The sequence below is a fragment of the Podarcis liolepis genome (assembly GCF_965112155.1).
Source record: "Podarcis liolepis genome assembly, chromosome: 11".
Classification (NCBI taxonomy): Eukaryota; Metazoa; Chordata; class Lepidosauria; order Squamata; family Lacertidae; genus Podarcis; species Podarcis liolepis.
This window is the reverse complement of record NC_139565.1, coordinates 13226175-13248783: the sequence shown is the minus strand read 5'-3', so window position 1 is coordinate 13248783 and position 22609 is coordinate 13226175. Positions and strand designations below refer to the sequence as shown.

The 22609-nt window shown below is 38.4% G+C and overlaps 1 protein-coding gene and 1 long non-coding RNA gene across 18 annotated transcripts in view; one reads left to right on the top strand and one right to left on the bottom strand.

Annotated features, from left to right (window-relative positions):
- AOPEP (aminopeptidase O (putative)) overlaps positions 1-22609 on the top strand; it is a 185176-nt gene that overhangs the window by 66483 nt on the left and 96084 nt on the right. For all 17 annotated transcript variants that reach the window (XM_083464871.1, XM_083464869.1, XM_083464881.1 and 14 more), the window contains 4 exons: positions 3353-3455; positions 3554-3661; positions 12560-12603; positions 18928-18988. In XM_083464871.1, coding sequence (XP_083320997.1) covers positions 3353-3455; positions 3554-3661; positions 12560-12603; positions 18928-18988 — 316 coding nt within the window. The remainder of the gene's footprint in view (positions 1-3352; positions 3456-3553; positions 3662-12559; positions 12604-18927; positions 18989-22609) is intronic.
- The window catches only part of LOC310688518, a 122728-nt gene that overhangs the window by 89590 nt on the left and 10529 nt on the right, over positions 1-22609 (bottom strand). The gene's annotated exons all lie outside the window — the stretch shown is intronic.

Below are 22609 nucleotides of genomic sequence, written 5' to 3'. Positions count from 1 at the left end.
GCCCACTGCTGGCTTCAGCCCCACCCATCACTGGCATGGTGACTGGTTGCCCTGAAGGAATAGAGCCCTTGACGAAAAAGAGAGAAAGGTTCCCCACCCCTGCCCTAGAGAATAGGACATGAACCCACAGGTTAAACTCAAAGCAGATTTCAGCTAAACATTAGGCAGAACTTCCTGATACTGTGAGGTGACAGTGGGACAGACTGCCTCGGAAGGTGGTGAAGTGTCCCTCTTTAGAGGTTTTCCAGAAGTCGCTGGATGGCTACCTCTGAGAAATGCTGCAGTAGCTAGGGCTAGGTGACTTTTGAGGTCAACTCTTTGAAATTAATCCACTCAATCATAGACTCAATCTATCTTTTGCAACCTGAAATTCGGCTTGTCTGGCTGCAGAGCAATCTGCTTACCACATCATATTAGGCTACACCACCCCATAGACTTGTGGGTGTAGAATACTTGAGCATGGGGCGGATTAATTTAAACGATGTTTTAGTGAGGAAATTCTTCTTTGTTTTAATCATGATTTTCATTGTTTTTGTTTAATTTTCCTTTTTTATATGTGGATTTCATTCATTGGTTCTAAGCATACTAAAACATGTTGAATTGATTATTTTACAATTAAATACAGCCTTTAAGCTAGATTTTATACTATGTTTATAGACAATGTATTAAGTATAAACTCCAGTATATAAAGTTGTATGGCGAAAAGTTGAGTTGACTGTTAGCTTTCAGTTTTGTTGTTTCATAAAATGTCTGCAACCCACCAATCCGGTGCATAATTATGCATGGAATTCAGTGAGACTTGTTTATAGTGTTATCCATGTATTTATGTGTAATCCTATGCACAGGATTGCAGCCTGAATCTCTAATCCAGGGACCTGGGCGGGGGGGGGGGGGGACTATGTGCAGAGCACAGCATCTCCTTTTTTAAAACAGTATTCCCTTATGCTGCATTGCATGTTAATTTCTAAAGTATCCCAGTCTGGAAAAAAGTTTGTAATGCAGTTCAGGGGACTCACCTGATTGTTGTAACCCTGGCCTCATGCAACAAGCTAAACACTACACAGAGAGTACTGACCCTAATACGGAATATTTTCCTGACTGATACAGACCCAGTAGGCAACGCCATGTGCACTTGAACCTTTTCTTGTTTTCTTATTTAGCTTTTATCCTGCTCTTTCCCCAAAGATTTTAAGACGGTGTGCATGGTTGCCCTCATCCCGCTTTTGTATTTATAAAATCCCATGTTGGGCAGGTTAGTCCAAGATACAGTGGCTCGCCCAATATCATCAAGTAAGCTTTGTGGCTTCTTAAAGATTTGAATAAACATGCTCCTGGAATAAATGTAGTTCTAAAAGCCTTCCACGGTGGCCCGGCCCAGTGTCCATCTTCTGAGCCTTCCCTCTACATCAGGTTCTCACATTACTATAGTTGTGTTACTTTCATTAATATTTATTCGTGTTATTGTATATATGCTAAATCAGACAAGTCATACGTTTGCAAGTGTGTAGCTTGACAATAGGTGCAGATAGAGGAAACAGCCTTATCGCTAGCTGCAGCCAACACAGCTGCTGATTGCCAGGTTGGCTGGTTTTTTTGTGTATTTTGTTTTGTTCCATTTTTAAAAAAAATGTGAACATGGCTTGCTCTGATAGGAGGCTTATCTGGACATTAGCTTTCCTACTTCAATTGCTAAGGTATCACATGGATTTTATAGTGCATTAATTTTACAACAGAGACTGTTTAAAAAACCTATCTTAAAAGTATATAATAAAATTACATTTAACCAGCAACATATCAGAGCAGCTAACAATAGTTTAAAAACACACTAAAACTACATAAAAATAGTAGAGCCATAAATATAAAACATGGGAAGTTAATATTCCAACAGGTTAAAATAACAAATGCAATTTTTAAAAAATCTACAAGGTGTGGACAAATTAAAAGGTATGTCTTGGTGCCTCAAAGGCACTAGAATCTGCCATGCCAGACTCCCCGGGGATGCATCTGAAAATGAGAAGCCATCACTGTAAAGACTCTATCTTGGCTCACCAACAGCTTCATCTCTGAAGGGAGAAGGACTTGAAAAAGGTATTCAGATGAAGATCTTAATACGAGGGGGAAGGACATGGATTACTGGGGCCAAGCTATCTCTCCATCACTCCAGCCTCATTTGATTCCTGCCACTTCGACATTTACGGTATACACAAGACTGGAGCTAAAAGAGTTCCTGAGCTGTGAGTCTGATATTTAAGGGGAGTTACAACCTTATCTAGAACAGGCTGAGTACCACCTACCAACAATAATCTTGTCGGGATTATGTTGTAGTTTATTGGCCCTTATCCACTCTATTACTGATCCCAGATACTCATTTAGTACTTCTGCTCACCCCAGATCTCCATATGACCTCAGTCAACACTTTCATGTAGATGCACTAAAGCACACCACAATATAAACACCAGCTTTTGTTGGACATAACCTGGGAAAAATAGCTAGTGCAAGCATCCTTTAGCTACTTACTCTGTTACAACAGGCTCTACCTGAGAGAAGAAGGCTGCCCCTTTTCCCCCTCCCAACCCTGTGATTTAAACTAAAGAGGTCAGGCACTAGTAAGCAATAGTTTTCTGACACAAATTTGGAAACTGGACAACCATTGATGAAGAATTCACACAGTTTGAATTTGTTCTGGATATTGTCCTCATGGGTGATAATTCAGTGGGCTGAATGTTTCAGGCTTTGTTTTCAAAAACTCTGGCTGCTTTTCTTTGACGTGCATGGAAAATTGCAAACTAAAGAAAAATAAAGAGAAAGCTTAAGTCCTTTTTTCAGCGTATTGGGCATAGATGAAAGAGCCCATTCATCCTTCCAGGTGTAGTCTTGTGAGCTGCTAAGCCTATGTTCAGGTAAGAGCAGCCAAAATATGTTACTGGATGTAATGAATTCAATATCCTTCCTTGCCGTTTCCCTCCATCTAAAGTGTCTCCATCTCTTCTAATTTCCCTTTGCGCATAGTGTGACACTCCTGCCTGTGTAGCATGTCTTAGCAGAATGCCATGTGATATGATGTCATGTCTGGGAGAAGAGTTAAGTCGCTTCACACCAGCTTAGAATTGGCTACTAGTTTAAACTTCAGCTGTTTGTGTAGCCATATATAAAATTACATTAGAAAAATGCATTGCTGTACTACTTTTCCCACGAACGAAGTTACCTGAGTAAGTAGGAAACCTCCTATATTGTAGACAATGCCTGAAGAAAAACAGAACGTTGTAATTAAGTGTTTTAATTGTGAGACTTTTTTTTTAACATCCTCGTTGTATCTGTTTATCCAGATCTTGAATTATTTGTGCCCTTTTAGGCCCAAGAAAGAGAACACTGGCAAAGCGAGTGAATCTGGAGCAGCTGTAATCAAACATGGCCTGAATGCAGAAAAAGTATTCATGCAGGTTCATTACCTGAAGGTCAGAATGCTAAAACTGGTACTCTCAATACGACAAATCAGTATTTTGTACACATAAGAAAGGAATAACATCTTGTATGTCTTGTTCGCTTCTTCCAGGGTTATTTCCTTCTGCGGTCTTTTGCAGAGAAGGCTGGAGAAGCTGCATATTTTGCCTTTTTAAAGAAGTTTGTGCGGGCTTTTCATGGACAGCTGATACTCTCTCAGGTACTTGCATCTTTAACTTAAGTCAAAATAATCCAGGAGTTGAAGAACCTTTCCTATGAGGACAAGCTAAGCATTTATGTTTTAGAAGCTTGGAGGTGGGGGAGCGTGCAGCAAAGTGAGCAGAGACCATTTTTAATCTCCCTTTCATAACACCAGAACTTTCCTGGTGAAGTTGTAGGCAGTTGATTCATAGCAGAAAAGGGAAAGTACTTATTCACACATTGCAGGATGTTGTGATGACCACTGGCAGGCAGAACTATTCAACTCTCTGATCCTCTGTGGAGGTGGCCATCTGCCCATGGGACTGGGCCAGCATAGGGTCTGCTGAATTCTGTGTGGAGTATGCTGCAGTCGTGTGGTGGCAGTGGGCTTGAACCAGGTCTCTTGCTTGCAAACTAGAGCCATGAAAGGATTCCTTTTCCACCCCTCAGCCAACCAGCATAAGCACCAGGTGTTGTGATTGCAGTGTTGGCTGTGCCACTCCATCAAGCACCGCTGTTGCCTGAGGATTGCATCTTTAAAAGGGAACTAAATAAATTCATCAAGGACAGCTCCATTGGTTGGTAACAGTCATGACAAGTGGAACCTGCAATGAAATGTCACAGTATATCCTCACCCCCTAACAGGAATGGGCCCATTCAGAGTTCCAGCCAGCCATGTCCTCCTTCAGCATACTATAAATTGTAAGCAGCTCAGGAAGGACAATTTATCTGCTCCCCTGGTTTTCCAGTTTTCCATTCCAAGTGCTCGACATTATATGGCTCCTGGAGGCCTCTGAGAGTGTTTTTTCTTGCTTTGTGTTTTCTCCCCCCTTTGTGTTTTTACGTTCTTCTGGATACTGGGGTTAGTTCGTTTATCAGTTGCCCCATTGTGGCTCTAAACCACCTGAGTTTATTTTTAGAGAGAACGATAGCTAAGTGCAACCTATACCTCGGGTTACATACGCTTCAGGTTACAGACTCCGCTAACCCAGAAATAGTACCTCAGATTAAGAACGTTGCTTCTGGATGAGAACAGAAATTGTGCTCCAGCGGCACGGCAGCAGCGGGAGGCCCCATTAGTTAAAGTGGTGCTTCAGGTTAAGAACAGTTTCAGGTTAAGGACAGACCTCTGGAACAAATTAAGTACGTAACCAGAGGTACCACTGTAGAGGCAACCTATTCCTCTCGGCATCAGTTACTAGAAGTGAAGGGCAAAGAGAATTGGAGGGCTGTTACCTTCATGCCCTGGTGGTTGGCCAGTGCTGGAAATGGGATATTGGGGTACATGGATCCTGGGTTTACTCCCACGGGGCTTATGTGCTTAACACTAAGGTGGGTGTTCCATTGTTGCTGTTGTTCTTACCTTAAGATTTTAAGAAAACTTCAGGCATAGAAAATACATTTGTCAGGGTATGCAAGATGTGTGCTCCCCAGAACTGGTGTCTGGCCATAAAGAAAGCTACAAGGAAGTATGTTATGGATGCTATGATTTAATCTAATTGATCTATCAAGGGCTTCTAATCATGATGTTAAAATGGAATCTTTTTGCTCAAATGCAGTATAGAATCATAAAATTGTAGAGTTTGAAGGTACCCCAAGGGTCTTCTAGTCCAACCCCTGCATTGTAGGAATCTCAACTAAAGCATCCATGACAGATTAAATCCCAGATATCTTAATGCCATTCTCATGAGCCTCCAAGGATCTTCTAACTGCTCTTGGAAACAGAATGCTGAACTAGATTGACCTTCTTCTGATACAGAGTAGTTATTATGTTTCTAACTTTCCCCTTGTAAATCATCATTAGTTATATTAACACAACCTCTACTGAATATTTCAAAAACTAAACTTTGGTTTGAATATAAGAATGAACATACAAAAACGAACTGTAGCAACAGAAGCAGATAATCTTTTTTGCCTTCTGCTTCTTTCCAGGATGGCTTTGTTAAATTCTTATGGAAACACATTTCAGTCATGCTTTGTTACTCAAGGTTGCTATTCTTTATAGAGAGAAATTGCTTCTGGAGTATTAAAAGGGTCAAGTGGAGGCCCACAGAAGCCTCTCTTTTCATAAGGTATCTTAATGTAAGGTTAAAAATTCAATCTTGGTTTACAGCATGCCATATTGTGAACAACTGCACTGTGTTGAAAGAGAACTTCTGCATGTCATGAGACACATCACCACCAGATAATGGATATTTTCATTTAGACCAAATTAAACGGACTTAGATTTTTAAAAAATCATTGCTTTCTTTCTGATATTGACATTAAACCTATGAAATAAGAATGACAGCATGCATTCATAATATTTTTTTGTGGTGACCTGCTTAAAAGCATGAAAATAAGATAAAATACAGGCTGAACAAAATATTTCCCTATTACAAAACAGAAAATTTCTTTTTACTTCCATCATTGACTGTAAAGATAATTGAGTCAAGATGCACTGCTGAGTGTAGAAAAGCCATATTCAAGATGAACACACACACACACACACACACACACACACTTTTTTCAAAAGACACCTAAACTGTTCCTACATGTTCTTTATCATTTATTTATTTATTTATTTATTTGTTGGTTAGTTTTATTTTTAACTAACTCTTGCTCCATGGAGCAGAGAGACCTACACATGGCTCCTACGTGGTCTGCTATCTAGGCACAGCTCCATATGGAGCCCACTTCACTTCAGCAGTTGAATTGTGTGCCTTTAGGCCATTTTTAAAGACTCTTTAGATTATTTTCTTGCAGTGGCTTTCATAAATAAATGCTGTCTTGGGTGGATTTGTATGTTTGTCCCTGGCTTCATAAACTATGATTTACATCATGACCACCTACTTCTCTGTTGTCCATCCTCTCTGCTTGTATGCCAGCTTTCACATTGAGATTCTTGCTTGCATTAAACCAATGTTCTCAGTTTTGTCCAAGGGGCTGCATCCAACTAAATCATTGTGCACGCAGAACAGCATCTGTAAAAGCAATGGAATGTGCCCTCCCTCAACCCCATGCACTCCCCAAATATGTTATGGGGGTTCCTGTAACCCGCTGGAACAGATTTAATGGAAGTGCTGGGATATGTGGAGGAAGGAGACAGTGGAAGTTCCCCTGCACTCACAGAAGTTGTTTGAAGCATTCAGATTTAGATGGATACAACTGCTGAACTTTGGTGTAATTTTAGTTAACAAATCAGGTCAGTAACCCAGAATTTGTCATGGTCTGATTTCTGATTTACCTGCCTTTTTCTCATAACATCTAACTTGCCCTTGTTCAGCTCTGTGAGAATTATGGCTAAATTGGGATTTCAGCTTGCATCTCTTTAATCTTAAATCAAAGCTTTTTTCATTGCATGATACAAAATTCAAATAGGGTGCTCAGACAGACCCTAAAGGATCAGACCAAAACATGGCAACATAAAACCAAAAGGAGAGATGATAAAGGCTTGGGGCGGGAGGAGCAAAGAAAGCAAATTACTTTCTAAAGATAAAATGTTAAAGTTAGAGTTCCACAGTGGGATGTAAGTGGGAATACCACAGAGAGGATGTTTTATAATTGTTCAAAAATAAGAATTCAGCTTGGTAGTTAGAAATATTACTTGAATCAATGTAGAAAAATGAGGATAGGCTATGAATGAAATAAAATCAACACTTTCCCCAGTACAGTATGGCTTCCAACATTACGCATATAAGTTTTTCAGGAGAGAAACGCAGTGAGGCTCTCTGGGTGGAATTTGCAGAAGCACATTGCCTTCCCATCTACTCATTCTCAGGCCTAGGAAGAAGGGGAGGACTCTTGTACTGCCATCAGCTAAGTAAGGATAGAAGGGAGAATCATATCAAGATGACAATAGCCTCATTATTATGATAGATTTTTCTTAGCTATGGTTACCAAAGCTGGTAATGTTTAGATTCTCTCTGAGCTCAGTAGACTTACTTCCTACCAAATAAGATTCAGATTGGAGCCTTAGAAACCTATGGTCCCTAGCTGTTGGTTGAAAACAAGGCAGCAAAATGCATTATTTCAGTTACACAGAAAGTATTAGATAGGGTAGGAGACTTGAATTTGTTTCAGATAAATCTGCAGGCTTGATGCGAAATCAATTTGCTTAGCAAATTACACAAATATTGCAAAATGTTGGAAGATCTCTGCTCATAAGGCTATTAGTCATCATTGTAAGATCATATTACAATAGAGTTGCTAATCCACTAGTCATTTTCTTTTGCGCCCCAGCAGCCTGCTGTGAAATGTGGCTTTATAAATTGTCCAGCTGTTGTGACCAGATGAAACTTTTCAAACATGCTCCTAACCCTGAGGCAAATGTTTACTAATCAAGAGTTTGAAAAATTGTCGTCTATTTTTTTATAGCTATTGTAGATGTGGCAGAAAGCCCCTGCTTAATTTTACATTTGGTTTTTCATGCTCGGTTCCAAAAAATATGTTTAATGAGAGGTGGGGATTGTTGCACAGGGTGCTGGTGTCCCAGGATCCCCATATTGGTGTTGTGATGAGCACCAGGAAAGGAAAGGAGAAAAAGATACAAAAGCATTTCTTTTGTTGCCCTTTCCCAGCATTGCATCCAATTGTGCTGCATTTTTAACCTTTTGATTTATAGTGTTTCCTGACAGTAACGCTGTAGCATAATTCATTTAGTAAGCATGCAATCTGTGTATCTCAGGGGGGAAAGAGCATGCATTTCTTGCAATGATGCTGGGATATAGTTCAATAACACAAGATGAGATGGGAGCTCAAGGTACCCTTTAGATTGACAAGATCTGAGGAGGGTCTGTCAAGGATGAAATGGAATCAGAGACAGGAGGAAAAGGATTACACTAAGTTCTATATCTTCATTGAATTTTATTTTATCAGATTTGGCATTATTTGAACCAGAATCAACTAAAGCCAATGGAAATTTTCTACCCTGACCTTCACATTTAGGAATCTATTACTTGAGGATAAAATGCAGCCAAGTCCAGGACTTTTTTTTTTCTTCTAGAAAAGGAGGTGCCGGAACTTGTTGACCTTTTTTTAGGGGGGGGCACCCAGCCCCAGACTTGTTGAGCTTTTTATGACACAAATTGCTGGGCTGCAACACCAGAACTTGCCAAAGAACTCACCAAAAAGCCCTGGCCAAATCCATATTTGGTCTCCCACAAATCTGTGGTGAGAATTCTTTGGGCATTCTCAAGTGCCATTTTGTGATATAATATCTTGGTTGTGCCATGGGAAAATTATAGTCAATTTTGAGCTCATTGTACAGAGATTCTGAATGGTAGATTTGCTTATATGGCCTGCATACCTCTGTACAGGTAATATATATATGCACATCTAGACAAATGTGGCTGCAAATGCAGATTTTTACGGGTTACCTAGCATAAATATGAATAAGAATCTTTAACCAAACATCAGATACAGAATAAATAACAGTTTTAAAAGGTTTTAATGTTTAGTATTCCTCTACACCATAAAAAATAATGGGATGGATTCCCAGCATTTAAAACTATGAAGAACAGAGTATAACATCTAAAGTATAAATAATTGCTTGCATTCTGAATACTAGCCTTGTTTCTAGTGGCATTTGTAGTATTTTTCCTAGATCTGAGCCACAGGTGCAAGGAAATGACTTCACATGTGAAACATTAATCAGTTTGCTTTTTTCTCCTTCATTTTGACTGCATGCTCGGTATGTTTTTAATAGTAGTTTTTGTTTATTTTAGTTGAGTAGCAAGAAAGTCTGGAATTTTAGGGCAGGATTTTTTAAAAGTCCATTCTGGTTTCTGTGAGAGAATCCATTGACTAACACCTTTCGATGAAATTTGTGTAATGAATGGAGTGTTGGTAACTATAAATAAATAGAAATGAGTATGAGTTGTTGATTCCACTAGTGCAGTTAAGGTTGAAGTTTAGTTTGGTGATGAAAAATGAATATCTTGGGGATAAAATACTTCACAGATTTTAATTTTCTCATTGTAACATCTGCTTCAACAAGTAACCAGCTGTAATACTGATTCATTTGTTGAGATCATAATTTTGCATCTTATTATTAGTTCAGTCTTATTAATATGCATGCTAAAATATCTAAGCTTTTCTATTGTGTGTGAAAGTGTTCTACAAGTTCCATTTTAACTGATCCTTATCTTCATGGAAAGTATTTTGCTAGCTACATAGAGTTTTCATAATTCGGTTAAAGTAGATATACAAGCATGAAAATGAATGTGTCTTCTTTGTTCCAAGAAAGCATAGCAAGTATTGTTCCAGTTCTATTCTTTTAGAACTCAGCAACTGCAGAGTTGATTGAAGCTTTTTCTGTGACTAAAACTTCATCAGGCAGACAGAAATATTTGCTCCATTGGATCATTGCTTTTGCATTTTAATATTTAGACAACTTGGGATTATTATTGTTTGGCTAGTTAGGATCAAATTTGTTTGTATTCAGTGTCTCCATCTGTCTGTCAACAGGAAGGCATATTGTACTGGTGCATTTTGATAATAAAGACTACCCGGATACATTTGACTCAGCTGGAACAAAAAGAAATGAGAACGTGTGCAACAACATTTTGTCCTTAGCAATTGTTTTATCTAGATGTGCCTTACAGAGATAAAATATTTTCATCATGGTATGCATCCCAATGATTAGCCCATCCTTTAAATGAATCAAATATGATTACGGTACAATTGAATAATATGCCAGTTCCAAACATTCCGTTCTGTGTTCCAAAGTTTATGACACACTTTAATGTGACCCAAAAAAAAACACAAGTCAAAATTTGGCTATGTATATGAAGGGCTCTGCAGATAGAAGACTTAATTATTAATGATGGGAGGGAGGGTGTTCCCATGGTCCAGGAGCAAGTTTACCTCCAACTGCTCTAATAGCACCTCAAAGTTCACCCATTTACTTGCTTCCATAAAAGGGAAAAAGTTGGCATGTACCACACGTAGGAACATTGTGGTAGGGAAAGCAAAGTACCCCTCAGGAGTTCTGTAACCCCTTGGGTCCTTGCAAACACTCTCTTTACTGGTTCATCATTCCTCCTGCATCCCTATCACATGATCTCCTTAATTTCTTTTTTATTAATTTTAACATATAAATTATAGTACATACCACAAAACTTCACCACTTATACAATCTTTTTTGGACTTCCATCAGCACCTCTGATGATCCACCATTTTAGCCATTTCGTATGCATTTCTTAAGTTCATGTTGCCTTTAATTATCTTAACTAACCGCCCTCCCCCTTATCCATTTTTGCAATATTTCCAATAATTCTCTTCACAAAACTTCTTGCAAGCCTACAAACATAGACTGATCATCACAAATACTTTTCAAATAATCTGTAAATTTACTCCAGTCTTCTGTGAATTTCTGGTCCCGCCAATTTCGAATCCTTCCTGTTAGTTTATCTAATTCTGCATAGTCCATTAATTTCATCCTCCATTCTTTCGTCGGTAATTCTTCTTGCTTCCGTTTTTGTGCCAATAATATTCTTGCTGCTGTTATTGTGTACAAAACCAACTTACATTCCTTTCTATTTATATTACTTCCTACAATGCCCAGTAAAAATGCTTCTGGTTTCTCCTATCACATGATCTCCTGCACTGTCCCAAAGAGCCCTTCAACCCCCCCCCCAGCTAATTTGGAGGGGCAGGGGCTGCAGATGAAGAGGAAATATTAAAAAATCATGTTCCTTGCCTATTCCACTGATGAATGCCACTGAATCAAAGAGCCTTCCGTCACTGAGCAGCAGCACTGATCCAGCCCAATAACAATACAGTAAACAAATTACATATTTGACTGCACAATAAGAATAGGCAGGTTGCATCCTTTTGTGGTGGTGATGTTGAAATTGTGTTTGTCTAGATATAAATATTTGTTTTGGATAGTGCAATTTTGAGTATGCACACAAAATATAAATATAGTAATATACAGTAGGTGGCTTTGTAATTGTTTTCTCTGTGCTTGTTAAAAGATGCTCCTCATGAGACCAGAAGAACATCTGGCTGTGAGTGCTGAACGCCGCTCCTTGCCACTTTCCTTGCCCTTTCCACCTGGCCTAGGGGGCAGGGCCCAGACTCACCAGCCCTACTATGTTAAATATGTATTTTGTAGTTGACCTCCTTTGTAATGTTTTATTTTGAAATCTTTAAGATAATATTTTAATTTTCCGTCATGTTGCGTTGACTGTATACTCTATATTTGACTTTCTGCAGATTGTTTTATTTATGTTTTATTGATTTAATATGCTGTAAACCGCTTTGATATTTTTCTTAAAGGCATAAAGCGGTATAGAATATAAAATAAATAAATGACACTTAAGCCTTTGAAATGTAAATTATTTATACAAGTGGGACTTGCAACAAAATGTTGCATTGTGGTGTGTTTCCGCTCCAGGTTGTAGCAATTTATCCTGTCCCTCTTCTAAGTCACTACATCCCTCTCTGTCATCCCAAATTCTACATTTTCTTACCCTTCGGCAGTCAGCAATCGAAGGCTGCTGAGCACACCGAGTCCTCACTGGGCTGTTTTGGGATTTTGTCTTTTTTAAATATATATATCAAATCATGATGTTACATAGGTATGCAAATCATGGTGTTTCCCCAAACCAACCTGGTGCTGTAGTGGCTGCAAAAGGATAGGTACCCACACCTCAAGTTTAGAAATAGAGGGAATGATCCACCCAGCACAAGTATGTTTGTTTATCAATTTCTTACTTATGACTTCATATTATGTTCCTGCATTTCGTCTTCTTAATTTTCTAGTTGCCATTGCTAAGTGTTCTGATCTCTTGTGATAGCTGTCTGTAAGTCTTGACATTATATTCACATGTCTATTTTAAATGTTATAAAACGGAATAAACAGTTCAAGTATTGTTAAGTGTGTATTTTTAAATTCATGTTATTAAATTGTGGTCTTTTGTTACTCTTCCAGGACTTTCTTCATTTATTACTGAGGGACATCCCACAGCTAAAACGGTAGGTCAGAATCAGTCTGAGAAAGACAAAGAACATAATGGGTATATATTCAAAATGGGTTTTGTCTCCAGAATCTCTGCAGATGAAAAGCTTGTATTTAAATCTTCCATCAACTTATACACAGACAACAAAATTTAATGAGTGGAATTCAGCGTCATGCTATTACAGATAGCATGCACAGACATATAAGCATATCAGTTTGCCAAATGGAACAATGACCCCGCCCCTTGTGCTTTTTTGCCCCTGAGCCAATTTTGGGGGAGGGAGAGAGGAGTCCCTGCTGGGCAAGTAGAAGCCCTGAAGGGGTTTGTTAGGTGAATTCTGCCCAATGTGTTTGTCATGCCTACTATCTAATAAAATAAACAAGGACAATTAATTAATTAATTAGTATACTGCCCTTCACCTGCAGATCACATCTATAGCCCCTTCCAAGAGCTTACAGTGAACTGCACAAACATTGTGGGTGCAGTCTTATACAGGTTTACTTAGGAGTAAAGCTATGGGACTTACTTTTGAGAAGACATGTATAGGATTTCACTATAAGCTTAATTAGTATCATTTGTTTCATAGGCAAAGAGAAATCATGGAAAGCGTTGGATATTCTAAAACTGGAATTAGTTTGTAGGTCTTTGATTTTAAAACACTTTCACAGTTCTATGGAAACATCCAGCCTCACTGACTTACATAAGCAGGATACCACCGTGATATCAGCTAATTCTTTTCATTAGGAAATCCTTTGCATATTCTTTATAACATAACTGTTATTCAGTAGTTTGATTTAACCATTTTATCATAAAGCAGACTGCTGGATCACCAACAGTCATGTGTGATATAAAATTTTATTCTACTATTAATTTGTTTCTGCTAGGATGTTTGACTATATTGTGGAAGCTTTTGTTGTGAAGCCTTGGTTTATAAAATAAACCTTTTGTGAAAAGCCTAAATTATTGAAACAATATGGATTTCTAACCCCTGATGTTTGGGGGGAAATCGAGATACCTAGTTAATTAAATTAGTATGTTTTGATTTTATTAATGTTCTTAGATTTTTAAAGAAACTTGATTCTCCTATTTCTTGTTTGTATCAGTTTTGATTTGAAATTGAAGGCCAGGTTGGTATCTAAGAATGTGCCAGGAACATTTTAATTTTAAATAAGAAGGTTGTAATAGCTGTTTATTCAACATCTCCCTTAAGAAAGTATGGAGAAGCTTTTAGTTTTATGATAATTTACTGTATAGCCGTGAATATACTATGCTGCCAGCTTTATATATGGTAAAAAGTTACAGTGTGATGCCAAGAGCAACAGAACATGATGTTTATCTAAAACCACACTTTCACCTGCTCCCTGTAGTGGCAACCATATTTTCCCACTCATTGCTCAACACATTTCATTTGCTAGTATAATATGGGAGAAGAGTTACACTTTGTCCATCTGAAATGAAGTGTGTGCATAATGACCAAATATTGTCGTTACTGGAATGTATTCACATGTTTAAAAATATTGGTCAGGATTCAAAAAGCCATGCAACTAGTTCTGTGAGCCAAAGGGAACTTTGGGCTTGGGGTTCTTATTTTGTTTGTTTGTTTTTGGTGACACCAAGCCATTATGCTTCATGGCAGGCTTCTTCTGAAATCAAGGGGTGTTTCAAAACCAGCTTGTGATAGATGCTGCATTGGCGGCCGTTCTTCAAAGGAAAATGTCAAAAATTCCACTGGACTGGTGTGAAATTTTTGTATGAGCTTAAGCAGTTTTTGGGATCCTAGCCAGTATATTTATTCAGTTTTTTCCAATACTGAAACTAGGAAATGTGTTTTTCTTGGAAGGGACAACACATTCCCGGTTTCCTTTCTTTTTTCAATATGCATCTGCGATCATTTTGAATCATATTCCTAAGATGACCATGAATTTTGGCAAACCTTGTCCTAAATTCAACAGTTCACCATTATTGTGGTCCCCAGCAATCACATTCTGTGTTGTAAGTGTAAGGGAAATATCTAGAACACTTAATGTTTATACAAGGAATGCTGTTGCATCGTGCTCATCTGCTTGCAATAATTATACAGGGCACACTAATTATTTTATGTGGCTTATTCTTTCGGCATAAAGTCATTCTTCTAATATTGGATATAAAGTGAAACGAAAGAGATTATATAGAGCCATACACCAACTGCCGTTATTTCTGTATTGTTGCTTGCACTGAATTGGCAGTATTCAAGTGCAATGAAAGTACATCTATATCTCTTCATATACCTATATGCGTATATACATTTAGCAAGGGTTGCTGATCCTTGACAAGGGTGCTGATCTATGCACTGGCAACTGTGAACCAGTGGTCCCTGTGCTCTGCAGCACCGTCCCAGCCCCGGAACACAGCACAATCTCAGCATTGGCTGCAACCAGCTGATAGAGAAAGGACATCTCTTTGGTATGTGGAGCTGCATTGGCTGGATCCTGGGTGCAGACGGATGTTGGGTGGCATGTCTTTAACTGTACCAGGCCTGCCAATGTAGTCTGTCTGTGCTGGGCACCTTCAAGCTCTATGGATTCACTGGGTGCTATGCTGCTCATTTCGGTAGATCTTACCCCTTTAGTTGCTTATCTTCATTTTTAGGGGAGGAAATAATGTTTACAACTTGTGTAGCTTGTTAGTTTCACTTTCAATCTAACACCTGCTCTTGGCAAAAATGGTAAACAACTCTTTGCACACTAGTGCCAAAGAGTTTTTAACTAGTAGTGTCAAGTTATTATTTTTAACTTCAAAATCTTACCTTCATAGAATCATAGAGTTGGAATAGACCACAAGGGCCATCGAGTCCAACCCCCTGCCAAGCAGGAAACACCATCAGAGCACTCCTTCAGATTATGTTCTTATTGCTCAGAATAACTGTAAAATGGGAACCTCAGTGTATTAGTATTTAATGAAAGCCATTTCAAAATACGTTTCACATACAAATAGCATATACTTCCTGCATAAAAGGTATCATGAGACTTAGGTGTTAAAAAATCTACACCTAAAGCAACCAATAACTAAAGGAAATTCAGTGCTCTGTGTAAATATGGAAGGAAAGTTTTCTGCCTTGTGAGAAATTTTCTAAAAGGTGGAATATAAAACAACAACAACAATTGTTTAATTAAATTTGTATACCGCCCTTCATCCAAAGATCCCATGGTGATTCACAACAGAAAAACATAAAATGCAAATGCAAATAAAGTTTGATCTATATTCTATGTGCTTGCATTCATCTTTAAATGAAATAATTTTCATAGCAATCAGACCTGCGTGGTTGTAATTTCCTGACATTTTTGTATTCTGAGGATGCCTAAGTGTTTTTTCTAGGATACTTTAAGGCACATGATCTGATGGGGAAAGGCTAGTGTTGAAAGAAGACTCTATAACTGAGGCGACCAGTGTTCTTAGTCAGTGGGTTGCCTCCATGGTTCAGCTGAAGTTCATTCACCTCACTAGACATTACTGAGCCATTTCTGCCTTCGCATGATCATGCCTTGAAAGGAAACTTTTTGCACTGCCTATGAATTTCACTTTTGTATTTTCAGAATTTTATCACAACAGTGGATGGGTGTAGTTGCTCTTCTCTTCCCATTCTCTCTATTCAAAGCATTTGTTTTAGCTATTAATAAAGTATGACTCTTGATCATCTTGTCTGTTTTCTAAGTTATGAAACATAACATGCTATGCCAATATTGAACTATTTTCTGCTTGTAAACCAGCACTTGTCTATTTGGCTATATTTCTCTATCAGTCTTAGGATGGCTTAGTGTCATAACTTATTCAAAGCAACCTTGGCAATTATTGTTTTTTGTGGATTTTCAGAATCTTTAGACACCACAGGGCTGTGATTTTAATGCAATCCTGGAAAACCTACAAAATGGTTTATGTTTGCATGTAGATACAGCCTTTATATAGGAATTATGGCTCCATTTTTTCAAGGCTTTGCAGTTCTTGGCTGCTTCCTTTCATGCAAGTTGGGACACTCAGTTTTTTGTCAAATCCTCTTACCTAACGCAGCCCTCTGTGCCACATCCCATTATTTTCTGAAGTATCTCCCAACCCCTGGGCAGCAGTTTTCAGGGTGAGCAGTAGACTTCAGTGAGTAGAGGGGATTGGTGACAATCCTTGACTAGTGTGAGCAAAAGTGCTTTCCTTTAAGTCAAAGCCACTATTGGATATAACACTTTGTATTTGGCACATTGGTTGGATCCAGGGGGAGCTTCTTCCATTTGAGGAATGTGATTTCTCTGTCTCAGTTGTACAAAACACACAAATTCATTCTTCTTTGTTAACAGAGCCTTCTTCAGAGGCTTGCTTAAATTAGTCTACAAAGTACTATGTTCATGGATGGCACAGTATGAATCACAATCATAATCATAATTAACAATATTAAAGGGAAAGGCACACTTTAAAAAATGAAAATAAATCCATTCTTTGTTTAAAATCTTTGTCCTAAGTTGTGTTACTCTTGTTGCATCTGGTTAATGGACAATCTAAGTGTCTGGGAAAGTGCTGGGTTTATAAGCAAATGCTAAATTACAGCTCCTTTGACATTCCAGGAAATGCTTTTTACTTTTAGCTTGCCTTCTTATCTAAATATTTATGAGGAGACAAGGTATTCCATGGACTGAAAAATCTTAAGAGAAGAGATACAGAACCAAGTTGCCCTGGATGTTGGCTGCCTCTTTAACTTGGTCCGTGTCATCTCCCTTGCGGATGTACCACTTTCCCTGAACTTCCCTTTCCTTGTGGGCCTCTGCATTATTCCCATTTTTAGGTGTAAAAAGTCCTACACTACCTTATAATGTAGCTTGGTTAAGCTAAAAGCAACATACGAAAACAGGTTTTTACAGGTTCAATTGTCATAGTGTATACTTTGTGGCAAACATGGGTTCGTTGCTATATGACAGTGATGCCAAACTTGGTCTTCCAGCTGTTTTGGGACTACAACTCCCATCATCCCTAGCTAACAGGACCAGTGGTCAGGGATGATGGGAATTGTAGTCCCAAAACAGCTGGAGGGCCAAATTTGACCATCACTGCTATATGATGTGTGAACAGTGGAAGGAACATTGAAAGCTAATTACAGTTTTTAAATTCTGTAAGTTAATCTCTTCATTGCTTCCCTTGCCTGCTTTTGTCCAATCTGCAAGGGACATGTATCTAGGAAATGCAGTTGAGGGACAGGAGTGCATGGAAGAAGCAGGGGAGAAGTTAAGCACCTCTTACCCACCACTGCCATACCTTCCCCACCATTTTTTAGATGTTCAGCAGAGAGCTAGGTTCCCTGGCCTTGGCCTTTTGTCAAACGCCTAATTCAACCCAAAGTCTTCCGTTTTTCCTGCTATTTCAGCTCCTTATCTTAGAAGGCAATGGAAGGATGAAATTAACTAAAACAGGAGCTTCTGGTCTAGTCAGTTCCCATCCAGTGAACTTACCCTTTTAAGAAGTTAAAACATATTATTGCAAAAAACATATTTTTTTCGGTGAGGTGTGCTACTCATTGTGGACAATATTCAGTACCCACGGGACAGCAAAATGAAAACATTTGCTAATCATATGTCTCAGAACGTATTTCTGCTTTTCTGCAGCACAGCTAGAAATATTATGAAAATCGGGAGGGGGGGTTGATCACACAATGGTGGAGAAGACAAAATGTATATATGCATCATGGCCTATGATAGCTTTACAATATCAGCAGTTCTTTCTAATCTGTTATCTGAACCTATTTTTATTCCCACTGAGTGTAAATACGGAAGCCTTTGCCATTTTCAGGCTGTTATGCTTCAGAAGTGCATTCTGCGTTTGCTTGGAATAATTGATGTGATATAGGGGTGTTTTTGGCCAGCGCACAAGATTATTATTTTAGAGTCTAAAGCTAAAGATATTGAGATTATATGAATTAGTCTCAGGCAGTTTTTTACTGCCCATTTCTGATTTTCACTTAAACAGATCCTCATTCCTTTCCACTTTTCTTGCAAGCTGAAGACGAAAAGCCACACAAAAAGAACTGCAGAACACCTGTCCATTCTTTCCAAATGTTTCATCAGTGCATTTGAGCTTCTTAAACATATGTTGTCAGCTTCCATAACCATTGAATTCATCACTCGTTTTTACATGTACAGTCCAATCTGCTTTTCATTTTCTGGTGTCATGATCTCAGACATTAGTAATTAGAAAGGACAAAACCAGGCTCAAATCAGTTTGAGATATCACTGTTTACATTGCAAACCTCGTTTCTAACAAAGTGTTGTTTAACGACATATTTTATGTATGTTCCATGAATAAGGTTAATTTTTAATTTTCTTGGAAGGTATGGCCTGTCAGTTGAAAACATTTTCCAGAAGTGGCTTGACTGCACAGGAATCCCAAAGGTAAATGCAAAATATCTGTTCTGAATAGGATCCAGATTATGAATTTGTTGAGCATGTTTTTCAAATTACTGCTTGTATGGTAACAGGTATGGAATAAAATAAAAACCCAGGTTTAATGATATCCACTCTAGCTTTTTAGGCTGCACACATATGGGAATCCATTTTTATCAGTTGCAGATTTCATTTTCTGTCTTCCTCAAAGAGATCCTGCCAAGAGGAAAATCTCTTAAACCTTATTTTATTACTAAACATACTGTTCACTGGAAACTGTTCTATTGCAGTATTGTAGTGATGCTTCACATCTTGTTTTAAAAAGAGGAAGGTATCAGTTTTGTGGATTACTTTTGCCAAAGAGGGGGGAAATTAAATATTTGTTAAATTTTAAATTTATTGGCTGTTTCGTCTGTAGTGAGGGTTGTTAAATGGTATGCAGCCTTTCTGAACATTGTACTAAGTACAGAAAGTTTTGTGCAAGTCTCCAAAATTCTTATTAGAAAATTGACTTAATTCTCAAGCACTATGTGGTAGTAAGATATCAGTTATATACAGGATACCCAAGCACCTATCCTCTGCTAGATCAGAAATTGCTTACGCGAATGGATGTTGTGCTTGTGGTTCCTGATTTTAACTCCCTTATCCAGCACCAGATGCTCTTTATGTGGTTCCCATTGCTGGACTGGGAATTCCATACACACCCTTTAGCAGATTTCTGACATTGTCAGCTTTGACAGAACCAATCAAAGAACTGAAACCGCTGAACAAGTGATTGACAAAGTCTCATCTGACAGCATGAGCCAGCTGGTGGGTGGGTAGGTACATATAGATCAGTTTTGGAACTGAACTATCTCTGAGCTCTTTCAAACAGGTCTTACAATACTAATTTCTTTATTGTGTCCTTTGGGGGCAGAGGATGCTGGATGTTGGGCTGTAATTTTAAATAGGCTATTTAGTCTTATACTGTGTGTGTGTGTGTGTGTGTGTAATTTGATACTTGCTTGTTTTATATACCACAGAATAAAGTATCTAGGCAGTGAACCTAACGCATCCATAAAACAGCATAAAAGTCCTTAACATTTGGAGAGCGAGCCACAATAATGTGTGTATTACACTATACATCAGAAAAGGCTCATGTAAACAGAAGGGCCTTAAAAAGGCATTCAAAACAAAGTACAGATGGTGCTTGCTTAATATTGTATTGTATTGTATTGTATTGTATTGTATTGTATTGTATTGTATTGTATTGTATGTTTCTCACCTGCCCTTCAACATAAGGTCCCAGGGCAGGTTACAATAATAGGATGTACAGCTACAAAACCACTGCAATGATAAAATATCTAAAACCATTCCAAATGGAACAAGAACGATTAATAGTCAAGGATCTCCACAACTGGTTACTTTTATATTTCTAGCTACATACTTGTAGATCCTACATAATGCATAGATCCTGCTTTGTGTGCAATGGTCCCAGCCTCACAAAGAGTCTCAAGGCTAGCGTTGCGTTGGCAGTGACAGTTCGTGTGGAAAACCACGCCACACTGCTGGTTGAGGGGGCAAAGAAGGAGAAAAGACCATAACCTGAAGAGGAGGAAGGGTGCAGAGTTCAGAGGCCTCACTTTAATCCCTCCATCACCTAATGAAGAGTCTCCCTTCAAAAATTGCTCAGTTTATTTTGTCTTCAATGTAAGCAAGCACCATCAAAACTCCTCACAACCATCCAGTATATGGGACCATTTAATATTCTGTAAATACTAGGTGCTACAGCATTAGCAAATCTTAAGTTCTTTTAAAAAGAAACCCATCACCCAATATAAAAGAGTCTTTTCCCACATAAACTATATTCTGGCCTCACGCTTGATGGTGCAAATCTTGAATAATATTTTGCTAAAAATAAAGCCTGCTGTCATGAATTAGGGAAGGTGCTGTTTTGTTAAACCTTTCCCACTTCATTTTGAAGGTACAAATTTGGACATGTTGTACTGGTCTCCCCCCATACAGCAGCAAGTTTGTCTAGTGACTGGATCGCAGTAAGGTTTTCCTGTGCATCACATTATATGCATGTGCTGAAAAACAAGCAATTGTGTGAGACACAGAAGATTTCAGGAGGGCATTTTCCTGAAACCTGCTGGGCCTGGGTTAAATAAGGTCAACTACATTGTGTTGTTGAATTTGCTGTTTATCAGATCAGGATGTACTGCAACCTCACGAAGTGACTCACCACAAGAGTAGCTTTTCATCCTCCACTAGCCTAATAATGACTTAATGCCAGCAATTCTGGTCTGTGAGTGTAATTGACATGGAGTAGTTCAGAAACAGCTGATTTTAGAGCTGGAAAGAACCTATTAAGCAATGGTGCAGCCTTACATTCCCCAACACTCCTGAAATCAACCATTCCAGTTTTTTGTTCTTGTTCTCCTGTTTGCTCTTAAACATTTCAAGAGCTGTGGTTTCTTTGCATTCTTTGAAACACACTAGAACAAGCCTTAATCATTGAACAAAGTTGTCCCCCACCCCCATTCAACATACATTTTCTCTTCTGTCATCTGTTTACTAGTGCACCACCCAAAGTAATGGATGATGTTAAACTATGCACAAACAATTGCCATGCCCACTTTAAGCATCTCTCAGTTGTTCAAACAAGTCACAACCAACCCAGCCCTATAATCAGTTCATATAGTTGACTAAACCTCTTTGGTTGGCCTATGTTTTCTTCTGTCTCTGCTGGAAATGCTGGTGGTTTTTTGTTTTGAAAAAGACATGAGTATGTTTGCTCTTTTTTTGTTTTTGTGATCATTAATAATAATAATACTAATACTAATAATAATAATAATAATAATAATAATAACCCACACATCAGGCTGGGTTTCCCCAGTCACTCTGGGCTGCTTACAGCATATATCAACACATAATAAAACATCAGACATTAAAAACTTACTGATACAGGGCTGCCTATTAAACTATGTCTCTGCAAATGAGGGGAAACGTTTATCTTCCTCATGCATCCACGCCAGCTCCTTTCTCTTGAATTGCAATCCTTTCCCACTTTTTTGCAGAGTTCCACATCACAACTTTTCAGTTTAGAAAAAAAGGTAAGGGGGACATGATAGAGGTTTATAAAATTATGCATGGTGTACAGAAAGTTGATATAGATAGCACCCCCCCCAATAATACTAGAACACGACGTTATCCAATGAAGCTTTACACTAGCTTACGTCAAATCACATTTTCCATTTTAATGATCGTACACCTAGTTCAGAATGATCTTTTTGTAGTTCCTCATAATCCCCCTCTTTTTGTTACCCCCATGAAGAACTTGATGTCATCTGCAAATCTGGCCACCTCCTGGCTCAGCCATAGCTCCTGATCACTATACATACGTAACTTAATACTGAGACTTGGGGGAATACACAACTGAACACCCATCCATTCTAAAAACTCCATTCATTCATGTTCTCTGCTTTCTGTCCCCTGACCAATTACTGATCCTTAAGTGGATTTCTCCTATTCCATGACTGCTAGGTTTACTCGGGACTCTTTGGTGAAGACTTCATTGACAGCTTTTTGAAATCCTGAGTACACAGCTAAGTACACTTGATTATTTGTATCTATAGGCTTATTGTCATT